Here is a 19,909-nt window from a genome sequence, read left to right on the forward strand (position 1 = left end):
CACTGTCAGAAGTGCAGGTGGAGAGATGATAACTGACCCAAAACCTCAGTAAGATAAAAATGAAACTAGATCTTATTTATTTACTGCAAAAGGACTCTAGAAGTAAAGGTTATCAGGCCTTATTCCAGTTTTTAAAAGAGGGTAAATTGTTTGGGAGGATTTTAGTTGTTGTTTTGTTGTTTTTTGTTTTTGTTTTTTTTGTTTTTGTTTTGTTTTTGTTTTTTTTTTGGGGGGGGGGGGCGACGTTCCAGTTCACACTTCATACCAGTTGGTGGCGGTAATGCGCCATTCAGTTGTTTACCAACCGTCAATAAAATTTAGAAGAAGAAGAAGTCTAGCCGTTCATGACGATTTCGCTGACACCCAATTGGCGCGCCTTGTGTCCGTTTGCCTCACAGGTACGTTGAAGCAATTATAATAAAAAAAAACTGCGCACGGGTGGATTTGTGACACTCACAACAGGCTGTGTATTTGCTTTTAACCATGACGTTATTTGGCCGTGACAGTCAAACGTCCAACAGTTGAGCTAAGCTAAGCGGCTATTGCTTTTGCTAGCTAACGTCGGCTAACGTTGAACACCAAAGATGTACACGAGTAACGCGAGATATATAACTCTGCAGGACTTCCGCGTTCGCGTATGCAGGCATGAGAGGGTTCTGTTTTGTTAACTGACCTGTTAAAGCTAACATGACATAGTAGTCTTTTTCAAAAAGCAACTGTATGGTAAGATTTGCTAATCCGCATTTTATATTATATTTGGGCTGGGTTTACCACATGTAAGCACTAGCGTATGCGGATTTTTATCTTGATTTTTTATGTGTCTTTGGCTAAACTTTGAGAAAACCGGTGTGGCTACGTTAGGTATATGTACCAATAAAACATCGAGCATCTTGACAACCGAAGCCGTAAACAGACCGTTTCTGTACCCTGTCTCCAAGACTTGTTTTAGAAGGTAATAATTAGTCCTGTTCATCGATAGAAACGCGCTTTGTTTATGTTTATTTGATTTCCGTCAGCCTGCTTCCCTTTCACAAAACACAGCCGAACTAGTGCGAGAGTGAAGATGAAGAGATCCAAAGGCGGTGGTGACGAGGAAGCTCCCCGGCATAATGGCTCAGCGGGCCGAAGGAAAGCAGACCAGCAGCAAAGTGACGGGGACGAGGGTGGCAGTGACATCGGCCCAGCCGACCTGCAAGACGACGACAATGACCAGGGCCTGAGGAGAGAAATAAGGAGCAAATACAGAGACCTCATCAGCTCAGTGCAACGTGAGTGACTACAGGCCAGCAGGTTTGGGGATGGCCAAAGTTGTTGATTTGTATGTATTACAAACAAATCCTTGATGTGCTTTTCTTCTTGTTTTGTTTTTCAGAGAACAGGGAAGATATGCTGAGCCCTTCAAACAACAAACTAACAGAGGTTTTAGAGGAAGCAAACAAACTTTTTAAAGATGGTAGGTCTGATACATGTAAATGAATAACACATGCCAGCAGATCAATCCTTTAGACTTTACAGTTTTTTGGGGGGGTTTTGGTGGCAGTTCGACAAGCGAGAGAAGCAGCCCTGGATGCACAGCTCCTTGTTGTGGCTACAGACCTGGGGAAGGAGAAAGCTAGCCAGCTGTTCTCCGAGGGAACCGCTTTCGATCCCACTGCTTTTGCTGAGCATCTCGTGAGTATGATTACTGTATCATGTCTGTCCTTCAGTCACCTTGCACGAGTGGTCCATACAGACCTTGCAGTTTTGTACAGTTGCAGTATTTCTGTCTGGATTTGTAACTCGAGCTGCACATGCTTTTCTTTTACCTTAAGTTATGTATGGTTAAAAAAAGGCAAGGAGGGCAAAACAAAGCTGACAGGAGTTTGTTTAGTGGACTCATATGATGGCCAGACAAACCCCAGTAATCATGAATTGTTAAATATTTGTCTGTAGGGCTGTGTGATATGATTGAAATATATCAGATGATGAAATGAAAACATCTATCGTTTCATATTGTTCGCTATCATTTGTTTTGTGGTATCACAAAATACACTGTTTATGGCAATATTTTCTTAATTGTTTGGATGGTCATCGTGTGGATGCAGGCACAGAGAATACCAGCAGAAAGAGTATGGAGAGAGTTTACGGATGAGAAGCAAAAAAATAAACCTTAGACTCAAACATTAGAACAGGCTTTTACCCGCCGCACAGCTTGTAAGAAATACAAAGGAAATGGTGGCCGTTACAACTTGTATCTAAAAATATATAGTTTAATGTACTGCCCAAACACTTGACTCCAACTGAAAAGTGAAAACACTTCACACAAGTCGAGTTGCTTGAGATTCACAGAATTTACAGAAAATGGTGGATGAGAAATGTCTTATATTGGGATATGAGTCATATGGCACAGCCCTATGTTTCTTTATGATAACGCGGTAGCTATAGCAGCTTTGTACTAGTTTTTTTTCCTGCTCATTTAAGTGAGTTATACAGACACAAATGCTAATAAATGTAGGAAAATGTGCGATTTTTAACACAACTTCCAAAGCATCACATACTGCAGTGGTCATGTCTATGTTTCTCTACAGTTGTCTTTCATGGGTCTGAACCGACTAGAAGATGATGAAGACGAGCAGCAGAACACCGCTAATGGCTACCTGCCACAGGACGCCTGGCACCGATTGGCCAGGAGAGCAGAGTGCTGCTTTAGGACAGCACCCTCTTTCCACTACATGTGAGTGATTTAGCAAGTCTGTTTACTAGCTGGGACTGCAGTGCCAGGGTCTTTGCCTGCCAACTAAAAATAGACTGATGTTCTGTGAAGAAGCAAATTAATAACACAGAAATTTTCTTTCGACAAGCGCACGTGGTCTTCTGCCAGTCCATAAAAGTAGAATAAGTGGTTCCAGATTTGCTGCCAGCAATCAAAGCGTCCTTGAACAGCTCTTTGTCGTTTCCTAAAAACCTTCTTTTCTCTTAATTTTTTTTCTCTTCCACCGTTTGCTCCTCCTGTCTCATGGAGTGCAAATAACAAGTGCTTGAGTGATGCCAGGTTGTGTCGTTTGCTGTCATAGCCTGGGTATACTCAACTTTGTACTTTTGTCTCAAATGGCAAAACAAGTTTGTTGTTTCTACCTTTAACAGGAGGAGATTTCTTGCATATTTTACAAAGTATTTTGTGGTGTTGGAATTTCTTGGCTGTTGTTTATGCAGTCTGGGATTGTGTCGTTGTTGTGCCTGCTGGGAAATGTAAACGCATGACACTGTTGTACCACTCACATCAGGTTGCGACACTTTTATATCGCATAAAAATTTATGCTGGTATATTATGGATGGTATGATGTGGCACCAAAATTATACTGCAGCAGGGTAATGCTTACTCAGTCATACTCTGGCTTTTGCAGTCATGTGATGCTATTTTGAGAATTTGATGCTGTACGATGACGTGAATAAGGTCCCAGACACACAGTCAGCAACCCCCTGGCAACCAGCAGTCGTGATGGAGAGAGATGTGTATTTCCTGACCAGCTGGTGAATGGTTGCTGCCCGTCACATGGTGAAATTGGACACAAAGAGGTCGGCTGTTCTGCACAAATATCCTTCTTTTAATTGTTTTTCACTGGCAGATTGCTCCAGCTGCCTGTAGATTGCATGCAGGAAGCTTTTCTGTAGACACTTACCAGCAACTCTCCGAGTGGTCATTTTTTTTACTACCGCGATGGAGTTAGTTGGTGAGTGTTTGCAGACAAGTTGGTGTCTTCCATGGAAACTACAAAGCAATCTGCAGGACTAAAATGATCACAAGGAGGCTTTTGGTGTGGCACCCTCTTTATGGCTGATTCAACCTACCACTCACCAATCAGTCAGGGAAGACACAGTTTTCCCTCCCTGGTGGCGGTGTCATGTCCAATATGGTGGACAACTCAACAATGTGAGCATAATGTCATCAACGCAACCTCACCTGTGGATTTTACATATGAGAAGTTCTAAACAGAAGGCGCATTGTCAAATTATGGCGTAAGATGGAATAACACAGTGGTTTTATGTGGATACGTTTTCTGATTTTCGTTTTTTTTTTTTTTTTGTTTCTCATCCCTCTGGTTCTTTGCAGGATGGGCTCGTTCTATGCAGAACCACCTCCCCCAAAACAAAGGATAGAACGGCAAAGAAAAGCACCCAGCAAAGAAGCCAAAAGGATAATGCCTACTCAGGTAACTGAAATGACACTTCCATGGCTGCTGTTACCTACATGTAGTTTAAGATAAATGTAGTAGCCACCCGTCCCTGTTTCCATTTTCCACACATACACAAAGTTTCACCACATTATCCACCACATTGTTGGTATTTGGACCAAATGATCCCTGTGAATCTTCTTCTGTTGATTTGGAACCCCTGGAAGTTTATTTTAAAGCTATTATTAGTGATCTTGGTTTGAAGTTGGACAGTGATGTTAAATTAGACGGTAAATCAGAGCGGTCGTTAAGTCTAGTTTTCATCATTTAAGGCGATTGGCAACAGTCAATTTTTTTTCTTTCTAGGCAGCACTTTGAAACAGTGATCCATGCTTTTATTTCATCCCATCTGGATTACTGCAACTCTCTTTATGTGGGAGTCAGTGAGTCGCTACTCTTGCACCTGCAGCTGGTTCAAAATGCGGCTGCACGAATGTTAACAGGAACTTGTAAAACAGAGCATATAACCCCTCTCCTGGCCTTACTTACTGGCTGACCGTATATTTTAAAGTTCAACTTTAATCTTTTCACAATCTTACCCCACCGTACCTCTCTGAGCTTCTTCACCCCTACACACTCTCAAGTCAGCTGACCAGCTGCTCCTGGAAGTACTGAGATCCAGAAGGAATGTTAGGGGGACAGGGCCTTTTCTGTCGCTGCTTTAAATTATGGAATAACTTTCCCTTACATGTTAGAGAGGCCCCTTCACTGTAATCTTCATCTTTCAGAGCATATCTTGACTTTTTATTATCTAATTGTATTTCTTACAAATGAAATCAACAGATTTTTAAATTTATTTTTTTAATTTTGTGGACCTATCCCACTTATTCGGTGTGTCATTAAATGTCTTTTAGCTGAAGAAAATGGAAGAGTCGCAACAAGAAGCGACAGAAAAAGAAGTGGAAAGGATTCTGGGGTACCTGAAGAGTTATTACCAAGATGATCGTGAGTTTGAAGTCGACCTCAGAGACATCGCATGGCTGTGTAAACTATTAGTTGCTCACGTGTACTTTTTTCCCCTCTCCTTCTATCACAGCAACCTCACCAATATCATATTACGAGTTCGTCATTGACCCCAGCTCCTTTTCCCGGACAGTGGAGAACATCTTTCACACTTCTTTTCTGATCAGAGTAAGGAATTTACTAAAGATTTAAAGTGAACTCCAGTGCCTCCTGGTGACCATAAACAGGCATGACAGTTTCATTTGTGTTTCAGGATGGACTGGCAAGAATGTATCTTGATGAGGAGAAATTGCCATGTATAGGTGAGATGATGTGACACTTGTACTGTTCTGACTGGGGGATAGCATAGAAAATGCCTTGAGGTAAATGATGAAATACAACAATGTTTTCATGTTTCAGCTCCTGTAGAGGAGGGGGAGGTGGAAGCCGGAGGTTCCACCAGCCGTAAACAGTGTATCCTCTCTATCAGCCCAAAGATATGGAAGGTTAGCAGGTTTTGGCCTGAAGTGCACATTAATAAAAAGCACGGTAGCTACAATCAAGATTTTGTTTTGTGCCTGTGATATTAATTGTAAAGTTTGCTTTGTCCTTCTCAGGAGCTCATAGATGCCTTCGACATCAGAGATTCAATTATTCGGCCTCCAAACACACAGAATGACTGACAGACTACACCATCTTCCCCACTGAAAAACCTAAACATTGTTCTTAAACGTTTTACTTAATAAAATAAATAAATAAAGTGACGTGTTACAGTTTTATCAGTTGAGGTCAATGTATAATAATCGTTCTATTGCACATTTGTTTATTTTTTACTGCGTTTTAAGTTTGAATAATAAAAAATAAATAAATAAAAGTTTTTTAAAATTATTTTATTGCAACTCTTGAATATTGATACACAAAAGCCTTAACATAATATGCTTCTGATAATCTGAGCTTTGACATAACACATTGGTAGAAATGAAGGTTCCATGACTGGCAATGATCAAACCGGATATTAGCACAAACATCTCACACTAACTCACCATGGTGGTGGAAGATTTTTATTTCAGCTTGGTTAGCAGACACATGGCTTGGGTACCTTGGATTTACTCAGTTGACCTTGAACTTCATTGTGAGGTCATCTGTACAACAGTTAAGATTTAACCAACATGGGTAATGTAACAGGACAATGATCCCAAGCAAGCAGCAAGTATGCAACAGAAAGGCTGTAAAAGAGAAGAATGGAAGTGTGGCAATGATCGAGTCAAAGTCCAGACCTCAAGCTGACTGAAATGCTGTGGCGAGACCTTAAAAAAAGCAGTGCAAATGCCCGCAAACCTCAATAAAGTGAAGCAACATAAAGACAGATGGGCTAAAGTTGTTCCATAACAATGTGAAAGACCGATGAAGTCACATAAACAGTGATTGCTTTAAGTTGCTGCTGACAGCAGTTCTACTTGCGGCTAATTTATTTTTCACAGAACTGTATATCGTTAGTGCAAGAAAGTTTGCAGTAAGGATTGTTTTGATATTTTGTTCATATCCCATAATTTCCTATGACGGATTAGTCTGTCCATGACATAGGAGTCTTAAGTCTTGCGCGAATCAAGGGAAAGGGAAAGTCAGGTTTCTTTTTCCACTGGTTTTCTTCATGTAAACCTACTATGAAGCGTGATCACTGGAGTGCCGGTTTCTGCAGCTGGTCTGATCCCTGGACCATGTCAGAATCATTTATCTGCCTGTATTTATGATGCATGGTTGTCTCAACTGGAAATTTTGTGAGTTGCTCATTTTTAAGGAGCCAAAATGTTATCTTAGTGATATTAGACTGCAGAGTCCGTGCATACTGATGTTTTGGCCAACCTACCCTTACATATTTTTTAACCTTAGAGGTTCTATATCACTTCACAGTGTATTTATACACATACTCACGCACAAGCAGCCATTCAAAGCCCTGGCCTGGCACCGGGAACAATTTAGGCTTCAGGATGTCTTCCAAGACCAGTCTGTTTTTTGCTTGTTTGTATAATTAGATTCCTTACAGTGGAAAGTCATGCTACATTAGACACAACCCAGGCCAAAACAGGCCAGACACAGTGCTTTTCTATTGATCCTCCAAGTTTGGAGAGGAGGTTTTCATCACAGAAGAGACCACTCCCTTCAGGAGAAGAATGATTCATCATAGGATAAAGGTGATATCTCAAAACAACTTTGTAGAATCTGCCTTTATGCCTCTTTCTAAGGAGAAAAGGGACCCAAACAATGCCTGCAAAATACCCCCAGAAGCATAACAGGGAGCAGCCTCTGACCTCCTCTCTGTAGATGTCAGGAACTCATCAGGTATAGATATATCCCTGTTACTATGCTACAAAAATGTAACAAAAAGGTTGAGTTAAACAATAAACAGCTAAATCGATAAACAGCTAAAAGATAAAAGTTCTTTATTCTGTTTTGCTATTGGGTTTCTTTTTTATTCCATATTGGCTGAGTGAATATCAGTATGATCGAATTCATTTGGCTGAATGCACTGATACTATCAAACATACCCATCATGATGATGTACCAGCATCATCTTGGTTCTTTTAAAGAGACAGGCACACTTTGTGCTGCCTCCCATCTCTTCCTCTCTCCCACTCTGAGCTTTTTTCCCTCCAAAGCAGTGCTTCAGTCTGCTCACCCTGTGCACTGATGTAGAGTGAGGCTGCATTAAGACAGGAAAGAGTGGCTCCCTTTTTTCACTCTGATTTGATTTAGGTTGGACTCCTTATGTAATGTAGATTTTATATAACAATGGCTTGAAAATATATGTCAGAGGGACATCATGGGCAATGCAATGCAGAGCGTTTATTAGTCGTTGAGGGACACACTCACACAGACACAGAGGCGTGCACACCCTCACTCTGTAGCTCCTGCAGAGATCTTCCTGCTTTGGCAATGCTGAGTCTGACTAACAACGATGCAGTTCTGCAGAAAGGTGCTTTGCCAGCCGTGTAGTGCCAGAGTCACTTCACCAGAGGAGGACATGGAATACAAGATGGGGAGCTGCATCGGAATCCCACACGGCAAGGTAAACAGAGGAGAGGTGGAAAACTGTGGGGCTGTCAGAGACTGGCTGCAGCATTGCATCCATGTCTGTGGGACTGAGCAGGGGATAGCATGGGAGAAGAAACATAGCAGGTTTTACTGGTCAAGTGCTGAGTCTTTACTGAGGAGAAAGCGGGGAGAGGGAAGGTGCATTCAAGTGTTGGAGGAGGGGCGATGTCAGCAGTAAAAAAGGAGCTGCGGAGACAGATCAGGGAGTAGGGAAAGGAGGAGCTGAGTATAAACGTGAGAGTGTGAGGCTGATCGTAGTCGAGGAAAGATGGGAGACAGACTGACAAGAGAAGGGATTGTTTACATCTGCAGATTCATTTAGTCCACAGCCTACAAATAAGGAAAATCTATAACAAGTGTGTTTGGTGAACAACGCGTGTACTGTTATTTATAGGGATGATGCTATCAGCACACACTGGGGCGCTTGGCTGAAAATAGCCTTTGAAGATGGCAGATGTGAGGATCCAAAAAACATTTAAAGCCTCTCTGTTGTCAAATCTGTAACTTGGGCTCCTGTTTGTTATTCTTCCCATCTGTCAGGTTGCTGTGTGAGTGTGTTGGTGTTGTCCTTACACGTCAGTCACAGGGAAATCTACAGGGAGGTGTTGGACTTAAAAGAGGACCACCAGACTGAAATCGAGGGGATCAGTAGATGTTAAGGTGTAGATATTAAAGGATGCTACAGGTGGTTTGGACACTTTAACGCCATCTGCAGCCTCTTACGTGACAAGTGAGGTCTGACATGCCGTCCTCTCCATAACGTGTGTCTTTGTTTACAATCCCTCGGCCCACTGACTCCCTGAGCAGACATGGCTTCCCCAGCTCCAGTTCGGTCTCCTCCCCTCCCTCCCTCCCTTGATCCTGTCCCAACTTCTGTCCCTGTCCTGCGTCCAGTGCAAAAATAGCAACAGAGGAACCGGGGCTCCTCAGAAGACAGGACAGAAACACTGGCCTTGAGTCTGACAGTAAACACAGGTTGGAGGGGTTTGTCAAAGCTGGGGGGCACACACTGTAGCAGAAAAAAGACTTTTGTTTGGCGTGGTGAGTAGTTTTTTGGTGAGTTGCAGCTGTGTTAAAACTTTGGATTATATTACGGTGACATTGTTAAAACCTGTACTGAGATTAGTGTGACTGTATTCGATTAAGTGTGAGTGTTTACGGTTACTGGTGGGCATGATGGTGAATATGGGTTTAATCACAAATGTATCAACTTTATATGCACATCAATGCTTTGCAAAGTTCTGAGAAATTACGTGTTGTGTTGTTTAGTTTGGCGGTTTGTTTACCCGCTGATGGACAAACTCATATTTGTCTGACCAAAGACATTCATGGCTCTGAGCCAAACCCGTGAACTTAAAAGATTACTCACGTTGAGTGATGGTCAGGCCGTGATGAGGTGAGAAGAGAACTGGCAACAGCCTAATCACATGATTTCCCCTCAGTGCTTTCTGGGCTGCCAAAAAGCCCCGAAACACTGCTGCCACTTAAAGTGCACACGTGTCACTATAGGGGCTGAAATTACACCCCAATCACACAAATAGCAAGCAGGCGAGCAGGGCCGATAAGCTGCCGCAGCACAGAATAGGTGTGATTTAATATGTGAGGATAGGATGCCCATTTTGTCTTTTGTTTTAATGTAAAAATGTGAGACAAAAAATGATTTCAGGCCATGCTTTGACTGCACGGATGGACTATACGGCCTCTGCGTTCTTTTGGAAATCTAGTTTGTGTGACAAAATTGCGCATAAGACTGTAATAAACATCAACAGCAGTGAACAGGGCAAATATCTATTTATAAAGTCTTGCATATTCAGGTCAGTGCTTTCTGACTAAACACAGAGCTACCACGCAGTCCCTGCAGTCATACAGGGAATGCATGAACGGGCCTTTCCCTTTCACGGCTCAGCTGCATTACAGACAACACAAAAGTATCCTCACAAGACAGGGAGATGATTGTGAGAGAATATTTCTGCATCTGATATATCCTCCAATGTGCTGATGCATGGATGCTCTGATGCTGGGAGTCCGTTTGTTTCATGTCTTTTAGACATGAGGTTATACAAAGTTACTGCAGCTGGAGATTAATCTAACTAATACACATTTCATGTTTAGAACAATTAAAAAAAATAATTCAACTGTCCTTCTACCAACGAAGCTCCAGCTTTCCCACATTTAAGGCCACATCAGCAGACTTGAAACCTGCACTTTGGTCTTGGTGTAAGGTTCTTGCATCAGACGTCCCTAATCTCTAAAACAACGCACACTTACAATTCCCCCTCACTCCACAGAAGTTTAACCTCATACCAAAGACTTTTAATCCTGTGACGCAGGAGTCTGTGACTACTGAGGGATGGCTGTTCAGACTCCAGGTCTCCTTGTTGACCTTGCTGTACGCTGATGGTGTCTCTGTTGCTAGTTTCTTACAGCCAGCTGATGTGAGAGGCTGTTGCTCTGGGCAGTTGTGGCCCTGCAGCTGGGTAAGCCATGGGGAACGAGAGCAGCACGACTGAGACATTGGTAAGGGCAAGCTTGCAGACGTTGGATAGCTAGGATCTCTACTTGCTGCTATGCACACCTTGAGCTCTTTTAACTAACACAGTCGCATGAATACTAACTTTTTGCTTCGGTGAAATACACGGGCTTTAAATGCTGAGGCTTGTCTAATGAGCATTTAGATAAGATAACATGGCTTGTCTTATTTTGTGATTTACCCTCGTAAAGCTGCGATAAAGATCAGATGTGTTATTTAATGACTCACAGCATGTGTCTTAATCTATGCCCATTGCTACACACCCTAATAATAATTCATGCCTTTATGATGTTTAGAAGGCCGCTGCGTGTCTCATTATTGCAATGTTGCTGTTGTGCACTTCTAATAACAAAGACAAACACACCAGAAAAAGGACACCTATAGAAAAACGGGAATTTAAAATGTGACTGAAGGACTTCAGAAGTGGAATTCTGGATTAACCTAATAGGATTAATTTAAACATTTGACTCATGAGCTATATGCTCCAGCACTAAGTACTCACAGACTGACTGAGCTTAACATGCTACTCCCCTTAAAAAAAAAAATAGTGGCGAGTTGTTTTCAGTGCACTCTGCATGCAACTGCTTCTATCTAATGTAAAGTTGTTCCTTTAAAAATCTCTTTGTGAACCATTTCATTCCCTCGTTACAGCCAGAAGAGGGCGCTGCAGAAAATGTTGTTCTGTTGCCACCTAAGGAAAGTCAAAATGACTCCGTGCAGGTACAATGTGTGTGTGTACGTGTGACTGCCACTTTGATAATATTAGCTTGTGTGTGGATACGATATTTGTAGTGCTCACAGGTACGGATGGCTGTGGCTTTTGTTTTTGTTTTGTTTTTGTTTTTTGTTTTGGGGTGGGGGGTATTACCACTCAAACTGTGCCTGTTCGTAGCAACTTTCATCATGATCAAGTCACCATAACCCATTCATGCCATGTGAAAGGTGAAAGTTGTTTTTTTCATGGTAAAACCTTTAAAAACAGTGAACTGTCATATCAGTATGTTTAATCATGTGGTGATGACGCACTTGAACCTCATCGAAAGGTCATATTTAAAGCAGGAAGCTGCGGTCAATGCAGGAAGAAATTGTGGTGCACATTCATAAGTTTTTTTTTAACTACTCAACTATTATTGTGTGATGTGCAATGAACAATGTAATGAACGTTTATGCATATAAACATTATTTAACATGTTTTCAATAGAGTGTAATATTAGATGAAAAAGACAGAGAAAATGAAAAAAGAAAAGCACGAATATCATAGCATTTATCGTTTTAAAGATTTGATATAAAATTTCAATTTGTTCACGATAATTTGAGGCGTGGTTTCATAATTCTGCTTTGCATAAGAAATGTGGCTATACACAAAATAACATTACAGCACAATTAGTAATTTTTGTTTTATAAAATTAGGCCAAATCAGATTCTTCTTGGTTGTTATTTTTATATTTTCATTCTTATTAAACTCTAGTCTTATGTCAGTCAGAATTTTAAAATGAGTCTGTTGATTGAGTTTTTATTAAATTCTTGTTTTGCCTTCTGTGGAATAGTTTATTCCGTGAGACAGCTTCTTATGGAGCTGTTGTTAAGTTTCTTATCCAGAATTGACATCTCTTGATTGACAGCGGGGTGAGCTGTGGCTCTAAAGGGCATACATGCCCACGTTTACGTGTAACCACAGCTTCCTAGAGCGTAACCTGATCCTCTCTTTGGGGGTCACTGCAGGCCTGACTCTTGGCCCAATTCCCAGCATTCACCTGCAGAGGCACTGTCAATGCTACCAACCACAAGACACAGCAGCAAGAGAAAGGGGGAGGAGGTGAATAGGGAAGGAAAGAAAAGAAAAGAGGGAAAGTTCTTAGACTAGGAGGAGGAGACAGAAGGAGAGCTGAGTGGAAAGAGTTTACAGTAGAGGGGGAGGAGAATGCTCAGCACTTCCACGAGGCCAGCGCAAGTCAAGTTAGTCAGTCTCAGCAGCAGCAGCAGGTTTGGTAGTGTAGTGTTTCTAGAGACCACACACACACATACACACACTGGAAGAAACAGAGGAGGCTCATGGAAATTTAAAGGGGGAGCGGCAGTGACTCTACAAAGAGGACAGGGCTGTGGAGAGGAGGAGAAGGAAGTACAGGAGAGGAGGAGCGGGAGCGTCAGCAGCATGTGTTGCAGCATGTTTGTGTTCTCGACTGCCCTCCTTCAAAACACAGAGCCCTGCAGAGCCTGCCTGCACAGTGTGAGCATAGAATAAGGGTAGCAGAGGAGCTGCACTGCACTGTAGAGTCACCTTCAGGACAGTGGAGCACACTGCTGGGTAAGTGCAAGAGAGATGAAATGAGATAAAGCTCGTAGGACGTGCAATCAAAGGTGTGTTTTATACAGGAGGGTGGATGGAGTGGATATGTTGAGTCGGTTTTGTGTGTCTGTGGGTGAAGAGGGGACCTGTTCCTTCTTCAGCACTCCTCTTTCATGTTTACAGCAGTCATGTGTGAAGCATTAAGGCTTTTTTTCAGGGCTCGAGCATTGACGTTTTGAATAGAGAGTATTTGCTGCACAGGCAGTAATAGCCAGTCAGCCTCGCTGTCTCTCACTGTGGCTTTTCGTTTAGTTCCTGTGGGTTAAATATTAACAAAAGGTGCTTTCTGCGTAGGGATCGAACAAACGAAGAGCAGGTGTGATTTTCCACCTTCTTGACTTTCCACATGTGACCCCCACTCATGACCTTTTAAGAAATGTTGAATGAGTGTTTGCTGTAAACTTTGGCGTGCTTTTCCTCGTCATTCTCTCATTTGAGAAAAGGTACGGGTTGTATGTTTTCTGTCTTTTGCATGACAGGCAGGAAACAGGAAACTCGACACATGGCAACATACAGTTTTCTCATGACTGTGCTGATCCCAGCATGCATCACTGTTAAGGTGTGAAGGAATTGTTTTAACACCTGATTATATAACATTAATCCGGAAAATAGGAGCAGCAGGGAGATCACAGACATTCAGAGTGACACTCATACCTGCAGCAGGCCTTTTTTTTTGCATCCAGTTTCTTTTAATGTTTTATCTTCTCTTCTGCAGCCAGTTGTGTAGCTGGGTTTCTTGCTACAACAAGAAAAAAAAGAATCTAAATTAGAACATTTAAAAATAAACTAAGACGGCATGACACCATTCTTGTGCAAATGTCTTTTAAAAGTCTAGCACACAATTTTTGTGTGTGTTCATGCAAGCACATTCTGTGCTTAATATGTCCCACACAGGAGGCTCTTTGTGGTCACACAGGTGAGGCCAGTGACTCAGAGCCTGCAGCACAAATTTATTTGTTAATGTGTCTCCAGTTTCCACATTAAGGAAATACAGCGCTAAAGCGAAGCTCCAGCGTAAGTTGGTGTTTTTCTAGTCGGTCTTGAATATATTTTTTTGTTTCTGGCTTGAAATAGTTTGCAGCATTACTGTAATCACATCATATGAGTGAAGACGCTAAAGCAAGTGTATATAAGGTCAAACTTGCTCTCGTGTAAGTGCTACATTGAATTGATTTAACCTTCGTTTCTGCTTGCAATGACTGCACGCCAGCTATGAGTGATTCATAAATAATCAATGTGCTTTAATACTGAATCTCAGCAGATCCTCAAAGGATATCATTACCACTGTGTGGCTGTATCCATACTCACACGTGAAATCAACTCACTGGCTAAAATCAGGATCTCTGTGTAAAAAAGGAAACACTAAATATAACAGGCAGGGCTGTGTTAGATCTCTAAATCTGGACGCGCGAAACAAATGAAAAGAAATAAGAAAAATAACCTCCGACTCTCCACCTCCATCCACAGACAAGAGCACCCCAGCTCTATTGCATTGCAGCTTAGCTGAGTGTTGTGCACCGTGAGGCTGTTATTGTCCTCATAGCGAGTGCTGTGGCTGTGGCTATATCCTTTCCAACTGACTGTTGAACAATCAGGAAATAAAAAGCAGATGAGAGTTCAGATTATTTCATTTACTGTATTTCAGGTTGCTTGGAAAAATGATTGGCTCAGATAAAGACACATCTGAAGCAGAAGATATCATCCAAAATACCTGCTCTTGTCTGTGCTGCTTAATTACGCTTGTCACCATCCAACAAAACTGGTTTGGCTTTAATGATTATTATTTCAACACCTTGGGAAAAAATACATTTGTATTTCCTCAGAGGTGTTTGTGAGGTGGAAAGTACTTCTGATGACAATATTTTTCAATTCATTAGTTGTTTTTTGTCCCATTCAGAGGACATGCTCAAATGTGGGGTGTAAACAAAGCTGCAGAGATTAAACTGCAGTGAGCCGGGATAAATGCTAGGATTTAATACTGGAAATAATCTTTTAATAGCATAAGAAAAGCAAGTTGAGAGACGTATCAGATAAGACGTCTGAGTGGAAGGACGTAGTTCAGCCAGTGTGGCCTTTACATTATAACAAACAAACACATGGGTGGAGTTATCTGCTCATGTGATGTCTGGCTTTGAGCATTAATTTGTGGGTGTTCCCGTGTTTGCCCGCGACATGATCACACTTGCAAGTATACACGTGTGTGTGTGTGTTGTGTGGCAGAGACTCCCTCGTGTAGCTCACTGGTATCCTTCACCGTTCCTGCAGGCTGAAGCTCGAGCCGAGAGTTCGACCCAGAGGGACGACGGAGCGCTACTGACCGAGGTTTCCACCAGCCAGCACAGCCTGCTGTCTCAGCCCGTGCTGCCAGACATCCCAGTCATCACCGGGGTGGAGGAGAGCCGAGGCACGGCAGCAGACCAGGAGGACAAGGAGGAGCTTGAGTTTCCTCACGACCTGCTGCCCAGTTTAGATTTCAGCAGCGAGCTCAACATCTGGGAGTCCTCACTGGGGTAAGTGGAGGGGTTACACACACATACACACAGACTTTTACACTTCAGAAGACATAACTTCCTGGATACTTACTCCAACTCTAACCATAATCACTACTCCTCTAACCTGAAGCCCTGCACTCACCCTAAACAAAATCTTCCCCCTTAAATTGAATCTTTTATATAATTGGTGACATCTGGTGGCGTTACATAACAGATCTGCGCCCAAACACAGACTGTACTTGTAACACCACAACCATTTTGGGATGGTTCCAAGTTATGCCGATTTACAGAGGTCCTTTTAACTACTCTGACTTAAGAATTGAGGTAATGCTTTGGCAATTTGTTTTTGGCTTTATCATGCATAATCAGATGAGGATTATCAGGTTTGATTTGCTGCTACAAGTGGCAAAAAATCATTGAGACAGAGCTGATTCTTAGTGCTGGTGGCAGAATTGATAGTGCAAGATTAAACCTGGCAGTTTTGTTAATGTCATCTTAAACATCAGTGACGATCACAAAATGAAGAAAGACTCATTCTAGAAAGACTCTTTAGTACTGAGGAATGTAAACGGCTACAATTGTTTGGTTTCTTTGTCTACTTGCCGATAAAAGTAAGTATTCTTCTTTTTCCATTAGTGACAAATAGGCCTCATAAATTACTACCCACGCATTTTTTTGCTGGCTTTGTGTACCGCAGGTGATTTTAAAGGCCTGAAAAATGAATTTTCCTTTTTCTCCTTCTCACGACTTGAACAGATTCGTGTGTTTGGGATATTTTTTTGTCATAACTTTCTGGTTTTTCTCAAGTTTCTCTTTTTCTAGTTTAAAGTGAGCAATACTGAAAACATATATCTCCGAAAAAAAGGATAGAAGTTTGGGAAAAATATCAAAATAAGCTGACATGTTAACATATTTTCTTATATTGCCAGAACTGTCCGTCAGTTGTTCCTAATACTTCTCATAATAAATATTAAATGTAGATTCAGTTTGCCCTTAGAGCTTTAATTGTCTGTGTAATAATAGACAATTCGATATATACCCAATCAGAATGCTCTGTTAGCTGGAACATCTGCAGTTTCCATGTATTTCCTTCATCGTTACATTTTTTTTTACATTTAAAGGGAAAAGGGGTCCAACCTAGACTAGCAAGGAATAACTAATAAAGTGGCCAGTATGTGCATACACTAATAATACTGTATAATACGTTAAATATTACGTTTTCTTAATTTATGGCTGTGAGGAAACACACTTGTAACAGTTTATTTAGTCAGAGTGAAAGCAAACCTGTTGTTGATTTGCTTCATGTGTGAATATGTCTGCATATGTGTGTGTGGGTTTGTGTTAGCAGAGCTAAAACCAGCTCAGGTGACAGGAAATGTGAACAGGTGAACCCCCTGCTGGCGGGTCTGCAGCATCACATAGAAGTCAGTCAACCATTGCTGTTTCAAGATTCAAGGTACCTCATAGGTTCAGCATGATGATGGCTAGACGGCTGTCCTCTGTGCTGTCAGCAGAAGGCGTGGGAAATTAGGGAGCATGGAGAGGAACAAGAAGATGGCAGGGTGATCTAATGTTTCTAACTTATGCTCGAGCGTGATGGGTATGATTGCTGTGGCTCTGCAGCAATCACGCCTTAACATGGTCTGATGTGGTCGGTGTTGCCTGACGCCTGCTTTTATCTAAAGTTAAATGCACTAATTCTTCTGATGCTTTGATGTCTTCTGTCAACCAGAAGTATAAGTATCATTGCTTGATGTGAATTTGTAAAAATGTACAGGTAAAACAAGTGAAAGCTTTGAATAACTAGAAATATCAAAACTTCAGAAAGGACAAATCATTTGAAAAAGCAGAGTTCCTGCTTTGTTGCGTAGTAAAACTGGACACCTGCACACAGTTTAGTCTGTTTTGCTTCTCCACCCTTTAGCAGAGACTGCCAAGTGAACATGTGAGGACAGACGCTGTGTTTACAAGGATCTGGCAGAGTCTTTATGCAGAAGTCATGTGTGACTGTGTTAACCAATCCCTCGTAGTGATCCTCGGTGATATTCCTACTCGCTTTATCGGAACTTCTTTAGAAAAGAATGCGTTAAAATAACGAAACTTGAACAGACCATGCTATGACGATTATAGCTTAATAATGATGGTTATTCTCTGTAGTCAGACAGCATGAAAGATTAAGATGGTCCCTCATTTTCCTTTAATGCAGGTAATGTTTTAGCAGTGACTCAGCAGGTGCAGATGAATGGCATTAAAGTAGCACGAATGCTAAATTATTTAGGCTATAAAACTGTTTCCAGTAACCCAGAAACTACCCATCACTGTAATCAGGATGAATGACTTGACACTATTTCTCATTATATATAATCAAACTAATGTATGATGAGACTACAGTAAATAATTTATAGTTCCAATAAGAAATTAAATCATTTTAATTAGATGATAAATTTCGCTAGGCTTTTAAGCTTTTGATACACACTGAAAATAAGAAAGTCATACCAAAAAACTGAGATGCTGAAGGCGTGTTTGCAGCAGGGTTTGAAATAGGTGAGTAAAACTGCACAAATGCTACTTACTGCAATGAAATTTTGGAGTGCATTCCATTAACAACCGTCTTGTATTCTTATAAACGGCTGATATTATTTCTGTAAGAGAATCTGTATCTTAGAAAAGGCATCCAGGTTGCAGTTGTGGTGTCATCTGGTGCATGTCACAGAGTGCTGTGTCAGAGCATGGCCTTCTACTGGGCAGCTGTTTCTGTGTACTCCTAACTCTGTCACCCTACCCTTGCCTCAGGCCTCACGGCTGCGACCCACTTGTCGCAGATGTCCAGCTCTTAACTCAGCCTGCTGCCACACCTTACCCGGGTAACAGACCCCTGGCCCCTTCCCCATCCACATTCTTAGACCGGGAACTCCAAGAGGCCTTCCAAGAATGTGAAGAACAACTGGTGTCACTAGGCATAGTCACGCCCACTCAGCCTTGCAGCCCCGAGCCCGGGACGTGGTGCAATGAAGGGAATACAACCGGAAAAGTGATGGTTAACAAGTCCAGTGAGTCATCGTCTCCACCTCCAATCGTTGTCCAGCTAGGACATAGCAACGGGGGCCATGGAAACAGGAATGCACATGGAAACAGTGAGACAGCAGACAGTCAGAAGGATACAGTTGTGTTTAGTTTTAGGGATTACATACTAGGCACTGTGAATAATGATGGGACGCAGAGACTGAAAACCTGAAAGCAGAAAAAGAATTAAGACAGATGAAGAGAAGGAAGCACCCACGCAAAATTACAAGTTAGAAATGCCAACATATCAGCTGGAGAACAACAAAACAGGCTGTGTTTAGTGATCATACAACGATCTAAGACAGGGAAATGCTAATTCCAGTGCATCTGTGGGGGGGAGTAGCACTGTAGACTCTGAATGTAGTGATTAGGAAGAAAGACACGGAGGCAAAGACAGACAAAGAAGAAATCTAAGTGATGATTTCAGTGCTGGTGTTTTGTTTTTGAAACAAAGGTAGGTAATTCAGCTTTGGAAACATCAGAGCGTAGCCCTCGTTTAAGGGATAGAGACGCATTACCAGAGCTGCAATCAAAAGGACAGACAGGAGCAGGCAAGCACACTGTGGAGCAGGAATCAGACACATACAAGCAGAGTTCAGCTGGTGATAAACAGGCCGCCCAGAACAAAGAGGCAAAGAAAAAGAGACACAGGAAAAGAAAAAGATGGAGAAAAGCCCGGAAACTGGGCAGGAGGCACGCACAGCAGTGCAATCTGAAAATGAAGTCATAAATGCTGGAAATCCCACCGATTCACCTTCAGGTCCTGTGATTTGTGGGCAACACCCTGACAACAGGCTTGATTACAAGGAGCAGCTTGAAGGAAAACCCACATCCAGCTCCCTACTATCATCTCCTCATAGCAGTCAGGATCATCTTACTCCCTCAGCCTGTTCACCTGCACCCATGCGGGCTCTTTTGCAGAAGCCTCATCAATCAGACAACCATAATGATGCCCTAAGCAGCATAAATCAAAGCTCCAATGAAAGCCTGCAGTGGGGGCAACATGTAAACGGAGGTGAAACCAGCAACCAAAATATACCCGTGACACATGTCCAAAATATAGCGATCAATCAAGCTGCTTCTAGTGATAAGAGATCAGATACACAAACATGCCAGGCTTCAGTTACAGAAGCAAAAATACTCACACCCGAGAATCACGTCCCACTCTCCAACAGCCGAACTTGTGTGGGAGAGAGTTGCATGGAGAGCGTCCTTGAAGAGGCTTTAG

At 42.1% G+C, this 19,909-nt stretch overlaps 1 protein-coding gene and 1 pseudogene across 3 annotated transcripts; both read left to right on the top strand.

The window, feature by feature from the left end:
• Positions 1-265: 265 nt before the first annotated feature.
• Positions 266-5,913, top strand: LOC120714727 (non-structural maintenance of chromosomes element 4 homolog A-like). 3 transcript variants are annotated; one of them, XM_040001080.1, is made up of 11 exons: positions 266-398; positions 1,017-1,268; positions 1,373-1,453; positions 1,541-1,671; positions 2,568-2,713; positions 4,091-4,190; positions 5,066-5,156; positions 5,248-5,342; positions 5,428-5,476; positions 5,574-5,659; positions 5,771-5,913. In XM_040001080.1, the coding sequence occupies exons 1-11, from the start codon at positions 281-283 to the stop codon at positions 5,834-5,836; spliced, it is 1,215 nt and encodes a 404-aa protein (XP_039857014.1). In that variant the 5' UTR covers positions 266-280; the 3' UTR covers positions 5,837-5,913. The 3 variants fall into 3 exon arrangements, with proteins under 3 accessions (XP_039857014.1, XP_039857016.1, XP_039857015.1); XM_040001082.1 differs by having other exon boundaries at positions 298-398; positions 1,042-1,268; XM_040001081.1 differs by lacking the exon at positions 266-398 and adding an exon at positions 452-952 and having other exon boundaries at positions 1,042-1,268.
• A 2,863-nt stretch (positions 5,914-8,776) lies between these two features.
• Positions 8,777-19,909, top strand: part of LOC120714728 — a 16,254-nt pseudogene continuing 5,121 nt past the window's right edge.

Source organism: Simochromis diagramma, unplaced genomic scaffold, assembly GCF_900408965.1.
Source record: "Simochromis diagramma unplaced genomic scaffold, fSimDia1.1 OVJJ01000421.1, whole genome shotgun sequence".
In the NCBI taxonomy this organism is placed as follows: domain Eukaryota; kingdom Metazoa; phylum Chordata; class Actinopteri; order Cichliformes; family Cichlidae; genus Simochromis; species Simochromis diagramma.